We start from the raw sequence: 20,732 nt of genomic DNA, 5'->3' as shown, positions 1-20,732 counted from the left end.
ATCCATGGAATTTTCCAGGCAAGAGTAGTGGAGTGGGGTGCCATTGCCTTCTCCATAACAAGTGCTTACTGAAGTTTAAAGTCTAACCATTTGTCTGATACCATAACAACCTCTTAACTGACCTTGGAAGTTTCACTCTAGAACCATCCAAGCCAGTTTACAAACAGCCTGAATGACCTATCAAAAATGTGAATCAAACTGTCAATTTCCTATTTAAAAACAATGGCTTCACCTTAGATTAGGTGAAGGTGTCTTAGCCACATCACTAAAAACACAAACAGCAAAAGAAGAAAAAAAAAAACAGATAATTGGACTTCATCAAAATTAAAAACTTTCCACAGACACCCTGAAGAGAGTAAAAAGACAATTCACAGGGAATTCCCTAGTGGTCCAGTGGTTAGAACTCGGCACTTTCACTGCCAAGGGCCCAGGTTCAATCCCTGGTTGAGGAACTAAAGTCTCACAAGCCGTGCAACATGGTCAAAAAGATATAAACAGACAATTCACAGACTGGGAGACAATATATGCAAATTACATATCTAATAAGGGACTTATATCCAAAATATATAAAGAATTCAACAATAAAGGACAAATGAGCCAATCTTAAAACAGTCAAAGGATTTAAATAGACATTTCTCTCCAAAGAAAACATACAAATGGTCAAAAGGACACGGGAAAAAAATGTTCGACATCATTAGTCCTTCAGTTCAGTTGCTCAATCATGTCCAACTCTGCGACTCTATGAATCGCAGCACGCCAGGCCTCCCTGTCCATCACCAACTCCCGGAGTTCACCCAACTCATGTGCATCAAGTCGGTGATGCCATCTAGCCATCTCATCCTCTGTCATCTCCTGCCCCCAATCCCTCCCAGCATCAGGGTCTTTTCCATCCCAGCATCAGGGTCTTTTCCAATGAGTCAGCTCTTCTCATGAGGTGGTCAAAGTATTGGAGTTTCAGCCTCAGCATCAGTCCTTCCAATGAACACCCAGGACTGGTCTCCTTTAGGATGGACTGCTTGGATCTCCTTGCAGTCCAAAGGACTCTCAAGAGTCTTCTCCAACACCACAGTTCAAAACCATCAAGCCTTCAGCACTCAGCTTTCTTTATAGTCCAACTCTCACATCCATACATGACTACTGGAAAAACCATAGCCTTGACTAGATGGACCTTTGTTGGCAAAGTAATATCTCTGCTTTTGAACATGCTATCTAGGTTGGTCATAACTTTCCTTCCAAGGAGTAAGCATCTTTTAATTTCATGGCTGCAGTCACCATCTGCAGTGATTTTGGAGCCCTCAAAAATAAAGTCTGACACCGTTTCCACTGTTTCCCCATCTATTTCCCATGAAGTGATGGGACCAGATACCATGATCTTCATTTTCTGAATGTTGAGCTTTAAGCCAACTTTTTCACTCTCCACTTTCACTTTCATCAAGAGGCTTTTGAGTTCCTCTTCACTTTCTGCCATAAGGGTGGTGTCATCTGCATATCTGAAGTTATTGATATTTCTCCCGGCAATCTTGATTCCAGCTTGTGCTTCTTCCAGCCCAGCATTTCTCATGATGTACTCTGCATAGAAGTTAAATAAGCAGGGTGACAATATACAGCCTTGACGTACTCCTTTTCCTATTTGGAACCAGTCTGTTGTTCCATGTCCAGTTCTAACTGTTGCTTCTGACCTGCATATAGGTTTCTCAAGAGGCAGGTCAGGTGGTCTGATATTCCCATCTTTTTCAGAATTTTCCACAGTTTCTTGTGATCCACACAGTCAAAGGCTTTGGCATAGTCAATAAAGCAGAAATAGATGTTTTTCTGGAACTCTCTTGCTTTTTCGATGATCCAGTGGATGTTGGCAATTTGATCTCTGGTTCCTCTGCCTTTTCTAAAACCAACTTGAACATCTGGAAGTTCACGGTTCATGTATTGCTGAAGCCTGGCTTGGAGAATTTTGAGCATTACTTTACTAGCATGTGAGATGAGTGCAATTGTGCGGTAGTTTGAGCATTCTTTGGCATTGCCTTTTTTTAGGGAAATGCAATTCAAAACCACAATGAGATACCACTTCACACCCACTGGGGAGGCTAAAAGAAAAAGACAATAACGAGACTTGACAAGGAAACAGTCATTGGAAAACTCATTCTTTGGTGATGGGTATGTGTAAATGACGAAGCTGCTTTAGAAAATAGTTTGGCAGTTCCTCTAAATGTTAAACAGTGTTACCACATGACTTAGCAATTTGACTTCTAGGTATACACCCAAGGGAGATGAAAACATGTCCACACAAAAATGTGTATAGTGATGTTCATAGCAGGAAATGACCCAAGTGTCCATCAAAGAATGAAAAAATAAAGTGTGGTATAGCCATCTAATAGAGTACTATTAGGCAAAAGAAATGAAGTACTGACACATATTACCATATAGTTGAATCTCAAAAGCATGCAAAGTTAAAACAGTCAGCTGCAAAAGAAAATTATGTATTATGAGTCAACTTATATGAAAGATCAAAAAAGGCAAATCCATATAAACAAAAAGTAGGTTAGTGATTACTAGGAGCTAGAGGGAGGAGGGGAATGGGGAATGACTGCTAATAGGTGCAGGGTTGCTTTCTGGGGTAATGAAAATGTTTTGTAATTATATAGTGGTTGCACAGGGCTTCCCAGGTGGCACAGTGGTATAGAATCCACTTGCCAAAGCAGGAAGATGCAGGACACCGGGTGGGAAAGATCCCCTGGAGGGGGAAACAGCAACCCACTCCAGTATTCTGGTCTGGATAATCCCATGGACAGAGTATCCTGGCAGGCTACAGTCCATGGGGTCGCAAAGGGTCAGACACAACTGAGCATACATGCATGATGGTTTCACAACTCTATTAAAAAAAAGCACTGACTTATGCACTATAAAAGGATAAACTTTACTATATGAAAGCTATATCTCAATAAAGCTAAAAAAAAAAAAAAATCCATTGCCTTGCATCCAGTTATAATGAAGTCCTAATTTCTGGCCACCCTACACCTTTCCAGCCACTTCTGCCGTCTCCTCTGCACTCATGATACTCCTGAGACACCTGTCTCCTCTCTTCTCCACTGATGGAAAGCTCACTCCTATATTACAATTTGTCACATGTTCATCCTTCTGCCCAAGTCTTCACATACCTGGCTGCCACGCTCACGTTCAGAGCTCAGCTTATACATCATCTGTTCAGACAGGCCTCCTCCGACTTCACATTCTGAAGTCGTCTTCCCAGTCACTCTGTCACTGCACTATTATATTTGCTTCATAGTACTTATATAACAAATAAGGTGTACAGTTATCTCAGTTGTTTTTCTTTCCTGCCCTAGTAGGATTTCAAAACTTCTGTTGAGCTAAACTAAAGCTAATGAATTTCCTCTTCAGATGGTGAAAGACTGTAACTTAAGTTATGAAATGGATCATCTTACAGGGAGGTGATCATGAATGCCGTGTTAGAGGTACAGATGGGTATGGGAGAAATTCCAGATTAGAAAATGACATATAGCTACAACAGCTGTGGAAAAGCTTCATAGAAATGATGGGGCTGCAAACAGACTATGAGAGATTAACTGAAGTGTGAAAAGCATTATGGGAGAAAGGGAGAAAGTTATATCTGAATAACACCCTCCCTCAACGATGTTCATGACCTCAACACTTCACCCACATACACCCACCATGACTCATGAGAATGTAACATGGAACCTCGACCTTGAATCCTTGACAGTAAACGCCTCAAAGACACTTGTGCATACCTCCCCCTACCTAACTCAGGCACAGAAACATTTTTTAAGGGACTATAATAAGTTAAAAAGTACAAGTATTATTCCAGAAGTCTTACCATTATGATGAGAAACAATTTCTGCCTACTCACAAATACATATGGTTTCTATTTTAGACCTCTTTTGGCCCATTTTTATGGGAGAAAAGAGGAAGTCGGTGTTTCCTATTTTAGAATTTTTTTTTTTTATGTTTTAGGGACAGAGTGGTAACAGCAACAAACCATGTATCTCCAGCTCACCATTAAAGGGTCTGCTCAATCTCAGTGGACTTGTGGAGAGCTAAGCTGCAGATTCCCTGCCACTCCTGCCCAATGTGACATTTCTAAGACAAAGTAGATATTCACTAGCTACTGGAGCACCTGCAAGGCAGCAGGACACAATGGAAAGTTTAAACCCCAGCCATGCAGTCTCAAGTTTGAATGCTAGCTTCTCTATTTGACTGTCTGATGTAAGGCAAGTAGCTCAACCTATCTGATGCCATTTCTTTATTTATAAAAGGAGATATTACTTACAACTGCTCCAGATTTGTGTGTGGACTAGACAACGTGCATGGGCTTCCCTGGTGGCTCAGACAGTAAAGAATCTGTCTGTAATACAGGACCTGGGTTTGATCCCTGGGTTGGGAAGATCCCCTGGAGGAGGGCAGGGCAACCCACTCCAGCATTCTTGCCTGGAGAATCCCATGGACGGAGGAGCCTGGCGGGCTACAGTCCATGGGGTCTCGAAGAGTCAGACATGACTGAGCAACCGAGCGTGCTGCACAGAGAATGTGCGTGCTTGACCCACTGCAAATGTCAGTTACAATGATCAAGTCACAAGAATTACAAAGTGCCAGGCTCACAGGTTGCTGGTCAATTAAAAAATGCTTTAGAATGGAAAACAGTTGATTTCTAGCTTCTTGGGAATTTGATGAGCAGGAGTGACTTTGCATTATTTCAATACTATCAGTCTCTCTGGCCAAGGAAGAGATGCTTGCTGCCAGACCTGTCGTTTAACCAGTACAAGAACCCTTGGAACTTGGAAGTGAGGCTGTTAAAATATAACATCAGCCATCTAATTGGGACTGCATGAAGGTCTACAAATGAGACCTTTTGTACTATGTCTTAAAGGCCAATCAGAACCAAACATCAAGTGATGGAGGGGAAAAGGCAGAGTAATCTGAAGCCTCTATTACCTGATTTAAAATATATTTTAAAAATATATATTTGTACATATATCTAGTTCACTAAAAAGACAATACACAGTTGATATATCTGATTCACTGTGAAAGCATGCTAAAACTTAAAAAAAAAACAAAAAAACAATTTCCAAGTCTTAAGTCTTTTCACAACATGGACCACACACAGTGCTAAAGAGAAGACTAGCATAATATGAAATGATTTAATAATTTACTTGGTAGATTGTTAAATGTGCAATTCTTCATGCCCTTCAATAATGATTGTATTTATAGCTAATCGTCTAGAGCCAATTTACTCTAGTTTCAAGATCAGTTGCCGTCACTGACCCAGGAATTGAGTTTCAGGAAGTTAGAAACAGAAGATTAAAAGTTTCCTGGTACCATATGTGTATGGATCTTAAAGGTAAGCACAGTAATGGAAACTGGAAAAGGTGATATGAAGCAAGAATAACAACCCTTTCCTTTGATAATATGTATAATTAAAAGAGTATGTATAATAGAATGATAATATGCATAATAAAAAAGGGTAAAACAGGAGATTGAAAAAGCTGGCTTGAAACTCAACATTCAAAAAACAAAGATCATGGCATCTAATCCCATCACTTCATGGCAAATAGAAGTGGAAAAAGTGGAAGAAAGGACCGATTTTCTTTTCTTGAGCTCCAAAATCACTGTGAACAGTGACTGCAGCCTTGAAATGAAAAGATGCTTGCTCCTTGGAAGGAAAGCTAGGACAAACTTAGTGTATTAAAAAGCAGAATAAAATAAAATAAAATAAAAAGCAGAGATATCACTTTGCCGACAAAGGTCCGTATAGTCAAAGCAATGGTTTTTCCAGCAGTCATGAATGGAGTTTGACCATAAAGAAGGCTGAGCGCTGAAGAATTGGTGCTTTCAAATTGTGGTGTTGGAGAAGACCCTTGAAAGTCCCTTGGACTGCAAGGAGATCAAACCAATTAATCTTACAGGAACTCAATCCTGAATATTCATTGAAAGGACTGATGCTGAAGCTTCAATACTTTGACCACCTGATGTGAAGAGTAGACTTGCTAGAAAAGACCCTGAGCTGGGAAAGATTGAAAGCAAAAGGACAAGGGGGCAGCAGAGGATGAGATGGTTAGACAGCATCACTGACTCAATGAACATGAATTTGAGCAAACTGCAGGAGACAGTGAAGGACAAGGAAGCCTGGTGTGCTGCAGTCCATGGGGTCACAAAGAGTTGGACATGACTTAGCGGCTGAACAACAATATTTACAGGGTGAATGAGGTCTAAAATGATAATATACAAGGTGTGATCAAGTCACAAAAGCAAGGATCCCATGGACTTCAAATAAGCCCTGGAGGAGGGATTCCAGGTATTCCATGTAAACATCCACCTCTCCTCACCTCTTAGTTAAACTGACTTGTCAAAATTCAGCTCAGAAATATCCTCCGAAAAGCTTTCCTTAACTCCAAGCAAGCATGCTAAGTTGATTCAGTCATGTATGACTCTGTGCAATCCCACAGACTGTAGCTTCCCAGGCTCCTCTGTCCATGGAATTCTCCAGGCAAAAACAGTGGAGTGGGATGTCGTTTCTTCCTCCAGAGGATCTTCCTGACCCAGGGGTTGAACCCAGGTCTTCAGCACGGCAGACAGATTCTTTACCATCTGAGCTACCAAGGAAGCCCCCTTTAACACCATATGTGTGTGTGTTAGTTGCTCAGTTGTGTCCAACTCTTTGCGACCCCACGGAGTGTTGCCCACCAGGCTCCTCCATCCACGTGATTTTCCAGGCAAGAGTGCTGGAATGGGTTGCCATTTCCTTCTACACTTTAACAGCATACACAAAAATAAACTCAAAATGGATTAAAGAACTAAATGTAAGACCAGATACTATAAAGCTCTTATGGCTGAACACGAGTCTCTTATGTCTCCTGCATTGGCAGGCGGGTTCTTTACCACTAGTGCCACCTAGGAAGCCTCTTCCTTTAACCCCATTTCCTCCTAAATGCTGGGTAGGCTGCCTCTTCCCTATGTGCCCAGGACCTACAAACACACACCTTGCAGCCTTTCATCCACTGCCTACTTGTTTGCCTCACTGCCTCTCCCAATAAATTTACAGCTCCTTCAGGAAACAGACCTTGACTCACCTCTTTGTATCCCATAAGCCAGTACTACCTGGCACTCAAGCCTTTGTTGAAAGATATAATCAAGGGACAGTCAGCAAAGCGTATTTTTGTATACTGAAAGACTGCAAATAACCCACAGGCAACTGGTTAAATCACCATTCTCAAAGTGTGGTCCAAGGATCTCTGAGGGTCCACGAGACCTTTCCCAGTGTCTGTGAATCCCCTCTTTCTCTAACCACATATTTGTGTAAAGCCAGATTCTCTTCCAATACTTTCATCTGACAACACGGCAAACTGAGTAAGAAACCAGATGTGAGATTCTAGCTTTCTTCTATTAAACCAAACATTACAGAGATTTGCAAATATGCTACTCTCCTTTGGAGTTTGTTCTAGAAAACAGTTCTTTTTTAACAGAAATAGGTTAACATGGGTTTATTACTCTTGTGTGTGTTAGTCACTCAATCGTGTCTGACTCTTCAAGACCCCATGGACTGTAGCTCACCAGGCTCCTCTGTCCTAAGGGATTCTCCAGGCAAGAATACTGTAGTTGGTTGCCATTTCCTTCTCCAGGAGATCTTCCTGACCCAGGGATCAAACCCAGGTCTCCTGCATTGCAGGCAGATTCTTTTACCATCTGAGACCAGAGAAGCCCAGTTACTCTTACTTTTAACAAATTAATAAATATTTTTAAACTTTCTTAGTTTTGATTTCTAGTACAGTTAATAACCATAGGTAGAACCTGTATAAACAAAGACTCTTTGGGGTTCTCAATGTCTTTTAAATGTACTAAAAGGTCCTGAGACCCAAAGAGTTGAGAATGGGTCAGTTAAGGAAACAATGGTATAGCTGTATGATAGGAGTATGCAGCCAATTTTTTAAAAGAATATGGTAGGTTGATAAACACTAGTAGAAACCAATGTCCAAGCTATAATGCTAAGTTTTTTAAAAAAGGACAGGAAAAAAAAAAAAAGGACAGGGACTTCCCTACTGGTCCAGTGGCTGTACCTGTGCTCCTAACGCAGGGGGCCTGGGTTCTATCCCCAGTCAGGGAACTAGATCCCACCTGTCACAACTAAGAGTTCCCATGTCGCAAGTAAAGATCTTGTGTGCCGTAATTAAGACGTGTGCTGTGTGTGTTAGTTGCGCAGTCTTGTCTGACTTTTTGCAACCTCATGGATTACAGCCTGCCAGTCTCCTCTGTCCATGGGATTCTCCAGGCAAGAATATTGGAGTGGATTCCCATGCCCTCCTCCAGGGGATCTTCCCGGTGCTATGCTATGCTAAGTCACTTCCGTTGTGTTCGACTCTGTGTGACCCCATAGATGGTAGCCTACCAGGCTCCCCCGTCCCTGGGATTCTCCAGGCAAGAACACTGGAGTGGGTTGCCATTTCCTTCTCCAATGCATGAAAGTGAAAAGTGAAAGTGAAGTCACCTAGTCGCGTCCGACTCTTAGTGACCCCATGGACTGCAGCCTACCAGGCTCCTCCGTCCATGGGATTTTCCAGGCAAGAGTACTGGAGTGGGGTGCCACTGCCTTCTCCGGGATCTTCCCAAACCAGAGATCAAATCCAGGTCTCCTGCATTGCATGAGGATTCTTTACCGACTGAGATACCAGAGAAGCCCGGGTGACATGGCACATCAAATAAATAAATATTTAAAAAAGAAAGAAGGGCAAAACAAAGTATTGATATACATGTACATTTTTTAAAGAGGTACCACTAAACATACATATATATACACACACACACACACACACATTTTTAGGATGAAATCCAAGAAAAGTAAAAAGTACGTATCCCTGTGGAAAGTAACTGGGGAACCAGAGGTCAGGGATGGGAGAGATTTTCCACACCATTCCTAGTGTATCTGAACATTTTACCACCTGCATGTATTATGTGTGTGCTCAGTCACTGAGTCATGTCCACCTCTTTGCAACCCCATGGACTGCAGCCCTCCAGGCTCCTGTGTCCACAGGATTTTCCAGGCAAGAGTGCTGGAATGGGTTGCCATTTCCTGCTTCAGGAGATCTTCCCAACCCAGGGATCAAACCCAAGTCTCTTGCGTCTCCTGTATTGGCAACAGATTCTTTACCACTGCACCACCTAGGAAGCCCTCTACATGTATCACCTTTTTCAAAAAATCAAGAGTGTAATAAAAATTACATTGAAATAGTACAAAGCATTAAACTCACATCGAAGAACAGGTTGTAATGCCACTGGAAAATATTAAATGATACACTGTGAAGTAAAACAAGCCATTTTCAAAACAGTAATACATAATATATTCTTAAAAAACTGTCGGGAAGATATTCTGCACATAAAAAATATTAACAGTTATTATTTCCTCCTAGTTAGTGTTAGTGCAAACACAAATTTTTTACTTCCTCATCTTTCTTGCATTTCTAAACCTTGGGTAACTTAACGTGAACTATTTATACAATCAGAAAATCAATGAAAGGCCTCTTTCCTGGATGGAACCATGGAGAGTGCAGAAAAGAAAAAAAAAAGAAGGTTCCTGCTGTGCCAGAAATCCTTAAGAAAAAGGCAAAAGAATTTTGCAGAGCTTAAGATAAAATGCCTGAGAAAGAACTTTGCCCAAAAGATGCTTTAAAAGGTAAGGAGGAAGTTAATCTATGAAAACGCTAAGCAGTATCACAAGGAATACAGGCAGATGTACAGAACTGAAATTTGAACGGTAGGATGACAAGAAAAGCTGGCAACTTCTCTGTGCTGAGGAACCCAAATTGGCATTTATCATCAGGATCAGAGGTATCACTGGTGTGAGCCCAAAGGTTCAAAAGGCGTTGCAGCTTCTCCATCGCCATCAGATCTTCCAAGGCACCTTTGTAAAGCTCAGCAAGGCTTCAAGTAACATGCTGAGAATTGTGGAACCATACATTGCATAAGGTGTTACCCAAACCTGAAGTCAACAAATGAACTGATCTACAAGTATGGTTATGGCAAAATCAACAGAATTGCCCTGACAGATAACATGATGCTCAATCTCTTGGCAAATATGGCATCATCTACATGCAGAATCTGTTTCATAAGATCTACACTGCTGAAAAATGTTTCAAAGAAGTAAACAACTTCCTATGGCCCTTCAAACCGTCTTCTCCATGAGGCGGAATGAAGAAAAGGACTACCCATTTTGTAGAAGGTGGAGATGCTGGCAGCAAGGAAGACCAGATCAACAGCCTTATTAGAAGGATGAATTAAGGTATCTACCGCTATTTTTGTAATCTGCTCACTTAATAGAGACTGCTTTCAAGCTGAAAAGAAAGAAAGAAAAGAAAAAAGAAAACCAAAGAAAGCGTTTAAATATGCAAGTATAGGGAATTCCCTGGCAGTCCAGTGGTTAGCACTTCACACTTTCACTGTTGAGAGCCCGGATTCAATCCCTAGCCAGGGAACTAAGATCCTGCAAGTGTAGCAGTACCAATGAGGGGGTGTGGGGGTGGGGGTGGGGATGTTGAAAAATAAAAATATACACAAAAGTATGTGTATCTATGTCTATATTAAATAAAATATTTAGTAAGCAAAAAAGTACATGAATAAAGCAGCACCAGGGTGGCGCAACAGTAGAGTCCCCCTGCCAATGCAGGAGATGCAGATTCGAATCCTGGCTTGGGAAGATCCCCTGGAGAATGGAATGGCAACCCACTCCAGCCATCTTCCCTGGAGAATCCCATGGACAGAGGAGCCTGGTGGGCTGCAGTACACAGGGTCACAAAGAGTCAGACAAGACTGAGCAACTAACACTTTCACTTTTATCTGCTGAATGGACTATAATACAGAAACTTTAAATGGTTTTGAAGAAGTGGTAAGAACACAGGAAAATGCTCACAATATCCAAGTGGGACGCCAAGTTAGTTTGTTGGGGACGGCAGGGCAAATATACAGGAAAAAAATAACTTGTTAGAATTTCCTAGTGTCAGTGTGGAATAGTGGGTAATTTTCACTCACCTTTTCAGTTTCTTTCACAGCTTCGCATTTTTCAAATTTTCTACAAGGCATGATTTTGGTCAAAAAAAACTACTTTTAAAAAATGACCAGGACTTCCCTGGTGGTCCAATGGCTAACGCTCCATGCTCCCAATGCAGGGTGCCCAGGTTCAATCCCTGGCCAGGGAACTAGATCATGCATGCCGCAATGAAGACTGAGGATCCTGCGTGCTGCAAGTAAGACCTGGCACAGCCAAATAAATATTTTTTTTAAGTGGATTTCCATTAAAAAATGACCACACTGAAAAGAGGCTCAGATTCAACTATGCATGTGTGAAAGTCAGTCTTATTGTCATGGGACCTTATTCAAGTCAAACAGTTCTCTTGAAGTATGCGTGAAAACCCTCAAAGAAATGAGAAAAACAGGGGGGTGTACAAGTGGACCTGCAGACAGGAGAGATGCCTCCAAACTTGTCAGGTCCTTGACCTACATCCTGAGTCTCACCAAACGAGGGAAAAAATATGGAATATCCCATACTCTAGAAATAGCAGACTAAGCCAAGACTTTGTATGATCTCCAAAAACATGAACTATTAATATTTAATGTTGTTCTAAATACATTGGTGAACATTAGTCTCTTTAATACAACTTCTCCAATTGTCAGACGTTTTCATTCTTACATAAGAAAAGACACACATTTATACTTAATGAGCATTAAAAAAAAAAAAAAAAACCTGAACCTTCTGAACTAGATCATCTTTTCAGGAGAGGCTCAGCCCATAGACTAATTTGAAATGCCAATTCCATCTGCAAACCTCAGCAAGAGCTGCAGTTAATATTAATTAAGAGCAGAAACAGGTTTGTTATTGAACATCTTTTCTCTCAAGTCCAGGATGCTTCCAAATGAAAACTTTCCAATTTCCCTGCACTTTAGATAGTAGATCCAGTACAAACCTTAAAACAGGAGTCTCACACCTTTCAGAGGGAGGTTTCATTCACTGATCACTCAACAAATGAAGGTATCACTAAATATAAATGGGGGCGGTGTTTGTTTTGGGCCACACCATGCAGCATGAGGGACTTCCATTTCCGACCAGGGACTGAACCTGCACCCCTGCAGGGGAAGTGGGAGCATGGAGTTTCAACCACTGAACTGCCCAAGTTCAGTCCCAAGGTTTGGGGAATAGTGGTTTTTGGTATGTATTTTCTTATTTGGCTGTGCCAGGTCTTTGTTGAGGCTTTTTAGTTGAGACATGTGGGATTTTTTCTTTTTCTTTTTCTTTTTTTTTCAGTTTCAGCATTTGGGCTCTTGTGGCTCACACCATAAAGAATCTGCCTGCAATGTGGGAGACTCGGGTTCGATCCTGGGTCAGGAAGATGCCCTGTAGAAGGGAATGGCAAAAAAAAAAAAAGGGAATGGCAATCCTCTTCAGTATTTTTGCCTAGAGAATTCCACGCACAGAAGAGCCTGGTGGGCTATAGCCCATGGGGTCACAAAGAGACGGACACAACTGAGTTACTAACACACATTCATGCTCTAATTCCCTGATCAGGGATCAAACCCAGGCCCTCTGAGATGGGATCACAGTCTTAGTATAACCACAGGCCTTCTTCTATATCCTCTGCTTTAGCTCCTCTCTGAAGTACCTGCTGCTGCTGCTGCTAAGTCGCTTCAGTCGTGTCCAACTCCGTGCGACCCCACAGACGGCAGCCCACCAGGCTCCGCCGTCCTTGGGATTCTCCAGGCAAGAACCCTGGAGTGGGTTGCCATTTCCTTCTCCAATGCATGAAAGTGAAAAGTGAAAGTGAAGTCTCTCAGTCGTGTCTGACTCTTCACGACCCCATGGACTGTAGCCTACCAGGATCCTCCGTCCATGGGATTTGCCAGGCAAGAATACTGGAGTGGAGTGCCATTGCCTTCTCCTAGATAATAGTATTTGATGCAAATTTCCTGAGTTGCTTTGCTGATGTGAAACCCTACTCCACCAAACGGAAGAACTATTTGGTGACCATGAGCACATAGCCCCAGGCCTCCTGGAGCCTAAGGACAAATAAGTTTAACCCCTGTAACACCACTCTGCTGCCTCACCATCAGGCAATCAGAGAACTGTACACTGGCTGATCCTGTACCCTGAGACACTCACCTGCCCTTTAAAAATGCTTTGCAAAAACCCTTTAGGAAGCCTCAGGATTTTCAGGGCATAGGCCACCTCCTATCATGGACTTGCAATACACCTTTCTTCGCTCCAAACTCTGACGTTTCAGTTTAGCTTCACTGCACAATCCGGCACATGAACTTGGAATTAACATTAGCCACTGGACTACCAGGGAAGTCCCAAATTTTAATGAACTCTATTGAGTACCAGCTGTGTGTGTGTGTGTGTGTGTGTGTGTGTGACATTCATGCATATGTATGCAAACACACACACAAAAGCTAATATTTTTTATGACAGTGTCCCAGCTTCTGGCAACTTAAGAGAACTCTCCCATCTATTTACTCATTCAGTGTGCTAAAAAAAAAAGTAAGCCAAAAACTTGGGGGTGGGTCTTCAAATAAGGTATTTGATAAGTCTCAGCCTGCAGAGCTTCAGGCAGACCAGGCAGAGCCAACAGGTGACAGATATCACAAAGCTCATCTGAGATCCATAGTAAACACAAACTTTTATCACAAATCAGAGCTAATTAAGCAGAATGGACTTAATCACTAAAGGCTGTTTGACTCTTCTGGGAAAGATGTAGATAGAATTTATGACGGTGTCTTCATCAGACTTGTTGAACTCCTTTTATTCATTAGGCATTTGTCAGATCCATCCTTTAAGTCTCTCAGTGGCAACTGGACTATGGTGAAGGTAGAAAAAAATACTGCTATAGCCCCCAGCACCTAGATCACTGACATACAGCAGGTATTCAGGAGGTATCTACTGGATAAATCAGAATACATTAGCTGCACTGCATCAGAAGTGTATGTGACAGCAGCAATAGAATTCACAAGCTATGTGCAAAGAGATGAATTTTGCCAGGGCAGGTGAGGGAAAATTGCCCAAATGTAATAAGTAGCCACTCCTTTCCTGGAAGAGCACCTTTTCACCAGGCAGTAACGGCAGGAAAACCATGTGGACAGGAGTATGCCCCAACCCTGCAGGTTGCAGCAGATGGCCTGAGCTACTTTCCAATTCAAATTCTTACCAAGGTTTTACTTCCTGGGATTTTGCTGCACTTCAGCATCTCCTTCAAACCTTCAACTATAAAGGGGCACCTACGGAGCGGTCATTGTGCTTCTCTGCCAGGAAATTAGTGAAAAGCAAACAGCAAGTAACAGAAAAATAAATGCTGTGGAATGGTTTCTTATTTACCAGGCAACGAGCCTGTTAAGACTCATATCTTCTGAGAAAAATAACCCAAGAGCACCCTCCAAGTCCACTAGAAACAAGCCACTTTCAAAACAGTCATTGTCCTTTATTTGTCCTCTTCTTCTTTCCCTGATAGTGCTTTTGTTTTTTGGGGGTTTTTTGGCCCACAGCACAGTGGATCCTAGTTCCCTGACCAGGGATCGAACTTGCATCCCCTACACTGGAGGCACAGAGTCTTAACCATTGGATGGCCAGGGAAGTCCATTCTTGATTAAGTTTTACTTGATTCATGCATAAACTACTTGATTCCCAACAGAAAAAGATAATTTAAACATTGCAGAGTCACTTTTTACTCCAGGGAGAAACACTGGCAGAGAAATGAAGGCACTTGAAAGAGAACGGACACTAAAATTCTGAACAAAGGAAAATTAAAATGAACAAGGGAAAACAACAAGTGGAAAAGTTTTCAAACCCCCTAAAAAAGTGCAGAAACAAGCGACTTCCCATCACATTCTCTTCAAAAAAGCAGAGTGGGCTTCCCTGGTGGCTCAGTGATGGATAATTCTCCTGCCAGTGCAGGAGACATGGGTTCAATCCCTGAATTGAAGAGAGAATTCTAAAAGGCAAGGAGAAACTAAACCCACATACCACAACTATTCACAGTGCTCTAGAGCCAGGGAATGGCAACTACCTGAAGCCCACGTGCCCTAGAGCCAGTGCTCTGCAACTTGAGAAGCCAGGATGAGAGGCCTGAGTGCCGCACCTAGAGAGTAGCCCCCACTCTGCAACTAGAGAAAAGCCCAAGCAGCAAGGAAGACCCAGCACAGCCAAAAAAATAAATAAGTAAATCATCTTTTTTAAAAGGAAAGAGCCACTAATTCAGTCCCAGGATGGATAGTGCAAAGCCTTCATGCCAGAAGGAGGCAAGTTACCGAGTCAGGTACAGAGAAGGCAGAAAAATGGGCTCAATCCCACCTAGCAGTTTCCTCACCTCATTATACCCACTGAGAAGCCCCACCTGACCACAAAACCCACCTGGCCACCTAGAGCCAGCCTACCCTCTCACAGTTCTCCCCCCACCCAAACTGCATTCCAAACAGGAAAGGAGTAAACTGCATTTGAATGTGTTATTAAAATTAAAATAGACCCAGTTGTGGTAACAATACCTGCAAGAGAAAATTCCAGGTGCAATCAGGTATACAGGACGCAGCCTTCTGAATGTTGAAGGGTGGGGAACAGCATTATTGAAAACCAAAATAAAAGTTTGCTCTTAAAACCTGCTTTAAGAAATAAGGAGTAAAATTCTGCCTTTGAGATACTTCTTAATTCCCCGCCTCTTTCAGGCTTTCCGTTTTCCAAGCACCGTCCTCCACCCACCTCTGTCAAACTAATCTGTGCTTTTGTAAAGAAGATACCGTAATAGGCTATAACCACCTAGGAACAGATGAAAACAGAAGACAGAGGGAAGCACCCCGTTTGCAATAACAAGTTTTCATAAATGAGTTGCTAATTCTGCATCCCAGAAGGGCCAACTACCTCGCAGCAGCACCACAACTACCTACCTCTCGCCTTTTAATGCCAATTCATTATGAACTCGTGTGAACGCGGGGTGGGAGGAGAGGGGAGAAGGGCCGCACTGACAGGCTAAGGAGAGCAGGCGACCTGTAGCCCCAAATTAACCAGGCAAGCCAAGGGAGGCGTTCTCAAGAAGCCATTTCCAAGGAGGCTGGATTCAAACTGTAATTTGTCAGATCAAATCTCCTAGTCTCCTAAGGGTCAGGCCCCGGCTTGAAGAGGAGGGGAAGTTAGTGGTGAGAGTTTACCTTAGAAGGCGGCAGGGAACAGACAGGCCTTTCAAAGCCACCCAGGGCTCTGCCCAGAGGCCCCGGGAGGCGTGGAGGGGCTGGAGCGGCGCGCGGCTGCGAGCCCCGCGGCGCCACAGGTTCCCCAGCACGCGGCAGGGCCCGACTCCCACAGGTGGGCGGCGCTCGGCCCGGGGGGCTCTGGCGAGAGGAGGGGATGCTACGGATCACGAGGGACGCGGTGAACTGGGTGGGAGACGGCCAAGCGGTGGGATGGCTTGGTTTTAAGGAAGCCGGGCGAGAGAGAAGCTCCGGGTTTTCAGCTGCCGCGATCTGCTGGTTGGTGACCCGCTTTTCGCCAAGGCAAGAGCAGCCCGTGGCGGTGTGGGAGTGGGGCTCGCGCCCCTCCTACCCTCCGCCCAGCTAGCCTCGGCCTCCTCCCGGGCGCGGTTAAGCCGCACGGCCGCGGGCCACCAGCTGCATGCGCCCCGGCACGTAGGAGCCTGCACTACCACATGCGGGCGGGGGAAGGGCGCCCGGGGACCGAAGAGACTCAGCCCCTGGCTGGCCCTTCGCCTCCCAGCCTCACCGGATCCCGCGTCCGCTCACTCGCCCCCGCTCCCTCTCACCCGTGTTGGCCTTGATGTTCTCCCGCAAGAAGTGGCCGCTGGAGAGATGCTGAAGGCCAAAGTTCTGGGCTATCCTCTGGCACACGGTGCCCTTGCCCGAGCCCGGCGGCCCAAGGATGACCGCACGCAGGAGTTTGGAAGCCATTGCCTCGGAGAGGAGGGGGAGGCCGAACTGACAACCGGGACAGCGGCCTCGGAGAAGCCCCGGGAACTTTGTTTCTTCTGCCCCTGCCTCTGACACCCTGGGCTCGCGCGGAGATTCGCCGCCGCCCCTGCAGGGGAAGGAGAGACTTTGAGACAACCCCTCCTCTCCGCCCCGCGCCTGGGCGGCTCGAGGGCGGAGTAAGCGCCACGCTACACCTCCCCGCCCTCAACGCCCCCACTCTGCGATCCCGGAGAACTCCCGAGCGCCCGCCCCTGGCGGGGGTAGCCCTCGGGAGCTTGGAGTGGGGTCAGCCCGGCCAGGCCCACCTCGATCCTTTCCTATATCTCGTGCCCCACGCCCAGTCCGAGGAAGGGGTCGGGCATCCCCACGCCAATCTCCACCGAGTGAGACAGCCGGAACAGGCGGTGACTCCAAGTGCGCCTCCAGTAGCCCCACGCCGCGGCGGCCTGGGGGCTGAGCCCCAACCCGGGTCCCCGCACGTGGGCAGCGTTTGGTCCGCGCCTCCGCCTCTCCCCGGCGGCTGTCACATCCCCGGGAGTGGCAGCGGCCGCCTCCGCAGAGGTCTGAGGGATGCTCTCGTCGCCGTGGAGCCAGAGTCCGGCGCCTCTCCACCCGGAGAAGTCAAATAAACACACACCTTGGCCGGGACGCGGCCCTCTGCGAGGCTTCTAGCCCAGATCCCGCTGGGCGGCGCCGCCTCCGCCCGCCCCCACTCGGAGCCCCGGCCGGCCGCGCGGGGCTCGCGCCTTACGTAAGCCGGGAGACCGGCTCCGCGCTAGCCGGCCGCCTGCGCTCCCCACCCCGCCCCAGTCCTGCCGCTCCGCTCCCACCCGTCCCCTCCGCGACCTTGCTCCCCGAGACGCCGTGGGGCCCGCGGGGCAGAAGGAGCGTGGAGAAGACGCACGCGCCAGAAACCCCTCTTTTGCGGTAGGTTAGGGAGCCGGTCTCCTGTGGAAAGGAAGGAAAAATACAACTTGTTGAGTGCCTACTGTGCGTCAGTTTCGGAGCTAGGCGATTTCCGTGAAGCAGTAACAGTTCCAGGTAGGGCATGCACGATGGACGAAAAAGGAGGCTTGGAGTACGGCCCTTCATTCATTGAGTCAGTCATTCAACAAAGGTTTATTGAGCGCCTACTGTGTGCCAGACACTCTAGTCCCTCAGCATATAGCTGCGAACCAGAGATGGACTCCTACCCTGTGGAAGTTACATTTCAGCGGGACTTTTGAACTCTCATTTGCACGACTCCAAAGCGCAGGGTTCTTGAGTTAGAAGGAAAAGGGAGAGGGGAGGGGGAGTTAGGAATGATCCTCCCCTCAGGATCTCACAGAGTTAGGAATGATCCTGCCCTCAGGGTCTCATACACTGGTTCCAGAACTGAAGAAGCCACGACGTTGGCACTAAATTAACAACTCAGTCCCAATGGATGCTATCTTCTCCCTAGCCTTCCCAGCGCATCCCAATATCCCAATCCATATTCTCTTTAAATCTGTTCCCGCCCCACACAGAGCCTTCATATTCCACTCGGACTTAGTGTGATAACCGCCTGCCCACAAGTCTCCAGCTTCCGGCCGTCCATATGTGATGCAGCTGCTAAAGTGCGAATCAATTTCCATTATTTCCTCATCTCAGATATTATCGACCCTTCAGCATAAATGAAAAAAAAAATCGTCAGCAGGAGCACACAGGTGCCTTCCGTACACCTCTGCCATCTTTCCACAGGCCTTCTGTCTCCTGCCATTGCAGAAATCCCCTGCAGGATTCTGAGCACCCCCACACGTGGCTCACCAGTTCCGGAGGGACAGTGTGGAGAAGAGCCTACTCTAGCTTCCTGGCTGCTCTGTCTGTGTTGGGGGGCTGGGGAGGGGGTGAGAGAGACTGGCGTGGGATCCCAGGTCCCAGCCCTTCTCCTCCACACACTGATAGCCAGACAGAGCCTAATCTCTCCTTACCCAGGAGCACCCCCAGGCTGCCAACCCCCACACCGCCAACCCCAGGTCAGTATTTGTTCCAAAGGCCCCTTCCCCTGTCAAAACTACCTCAGTAATTTCCCTGGTGGTCCAGTGTTTAAGAATCCGCCTAATGCAGGGAGTCACAGGTTCGATCCTGGATGGGGGAAGATGCCACATGCCCTGGAAACTAAGCCCATCTGAGCCCAGCACTGCAACTAAGAGTAACTCCTGCTCTCCGCAACTAAAGAAAGCCCCAGCAAGGCAAAGGAGACCCAGTGCAGCCAAAAATAAATTAAAATTTAAAAACTATCTCAAAGTTCTGTGAACATCAGAGAGTTGTTATACAGAGCCCTTTTAGCCCTTCTTCTGGAAGCAAAGAGGGGAAAGAGCCTCTGGGGCTTTGGAGGGGATGACAAATCTCCCCTCTTCTTCCTGCCATGTGCCCTATAATATATAGCAGACACTCTGCAGTCCTTCTCCAACCTGAGCATGCATCAGAATGACGTGGAAGGCTTGTCAAAACTGACTGCTGATCCCTACCCCCAAAGTCTCTGATTCTGTGGGTATGAGGTGGACATTTCTAACTAGTCCCCAAGTAGAGCTGGGGCTGCCTATCTTGAGAGCTCACTTTGAAAACCACTGCTCTTAGGAAATCAGTATTCAGACATATGTGGTCTGGATTCCTCCACCTGCTGTGGGATCTTTGGCCCTTAACCTCTTTCTAAAATGAGATTGGATTTAGCTGGTGCCAGAGGTCCCTTTGTATTTACCAAGAACTGATTCTGTAAGTTGCCACAGGAAAGACAACTTCTAGCCCCCACAAACTAGATGTAGATAGCTTACCTTGCTATGTCCCAGTTCTTTTGCCTAGTTTTGAAATGTCTTCACCAACATCACCTTATGGTGTCAGGCAACTCTGCTAGCCACCCACATGAACATATATTATGAAACAAAAAAGGAGTTGTGACATAGGTAAACTTAAGAGAAGCCTGGCTGAGATTAGAACCTGACATTTCACAAGAGCCCCAACGGACCTTTCGTGTATATAGCCATCCTCAGGTCCCACAACTCAGCTGCTGATTGGAAGCAGTAGAACTGGAAGACATGGGTTTGGGAGTCAAATACCCTAGGATTCAAGTGCAGCAGCACCATTCACCAACTCTTCAAGCTCTTGATGTCTGTGAGCCTTAGTTTGCTTATCTGTAAAAGGGAAATAGTACTTATCTCACAGGTGGTGATAAGGCTTAAATGAGATAATGTATGTGAGAATTTAGCACAGGACTGGGCATATAATAAGTATTTATTCATTAACATCATCATGATTAACCATGGAAGAATTGTATAGCCTCTCTGATCTCAGTTCCTGGATTATGAGCTAGTAATAAAAGCTGACTTAAAATTCAGCATTCAAAAAATGAAGATCATGGCACCCAGTCCCATCACTTCATAGCAAATAGATGGGGAAACAATGGAAACAGTGACAGATTTTATTTCTTGGGCTCCAAAATCACTGCAGATGGTGACTGCACCCATGAAATTAAAAGACATTTGCTCCTTGGAAGAAAAGCTATGACCAACCTAGACAGTATACTAAAAAGCAGAGAAATTATGTTGCCAACAAAGGTCCATATAGTCAAAGCTATGGTTTTTCCCATAGTCATGTATGGACGTGAGAGTTGGACCATAAAGAAAGCTGAGCACCGAAGAACTGATGCTTTTGAACTGTGGTGTTGGAGATCAAACCATAATTTGGACAGCAAAGAGATCAAACCAGTCAATCCTAAAGGAAATCAGTCTGAATATTCATTGGAAGGA

General features: G+C 45.3%; 1 protein-coding gene and 1 pseudogene across 6 annotated transcripts in view; one reads left to right on the top strand and one right to left on the bottom strand.

The window, feature by feature from the left end:
* Nucleotides 1-18,115, bottom strand: part of AK4 (adenylate kinase 4) — a 96,675-nt gene extending 78,560 nt beyond the window's left edge. For 2 of the 6 annotated variants that reach the window (XM_086390394.1, XM_086390395.1), the window contains exon 1: nt 16,803-17,056. In XM_086390394.1, coding sequence (XP_086246520.1) covers nt 16,803-16,947 — 145 coding nt within the window. In that variant the 5' untranslated portion in view covers nt 16,948-17,056. Of the gene's footprint in view, nt 1-15,537; nt 15,670-15,933; nt 16,033-16,194; nt 16,695-16,802; nt 17,075-17,957 lie in introns of those variants that run through there. The other 4 variants (XM_086390399.1, XM_086390396.1, XM_086390398.1 and 1 more) reach the window with 4 other exon arrangements.
* Nucleotides 9,557-10,296, top strand: LOC147375540 (large ribosomal subunit protein uL30 pseudogene; annotated as a pseudogene).
* Nucleotides 18,116-20,732: the final 2,617 nt, after the last annotated feature.

Source organism: Bos grunniens, chromosome 3 (assembly GCF_055505025.1).
Source record: "Bos grunniens cultivar Pamir isolate PY7600 chromosome 3, Bosgru_T2T1.0, whole genome shotgun sequence".
Lineage (NCBI taxonomy): Eukaryota > Metazoa > Chordata > Mammalia > Artiodactyla > Bovidae > Bos > Bos grunniens.
Note: the sequence above shows the minus strand (reverse complement) of the source record. Positions and strands in the feature narration are given on the sequence as shown.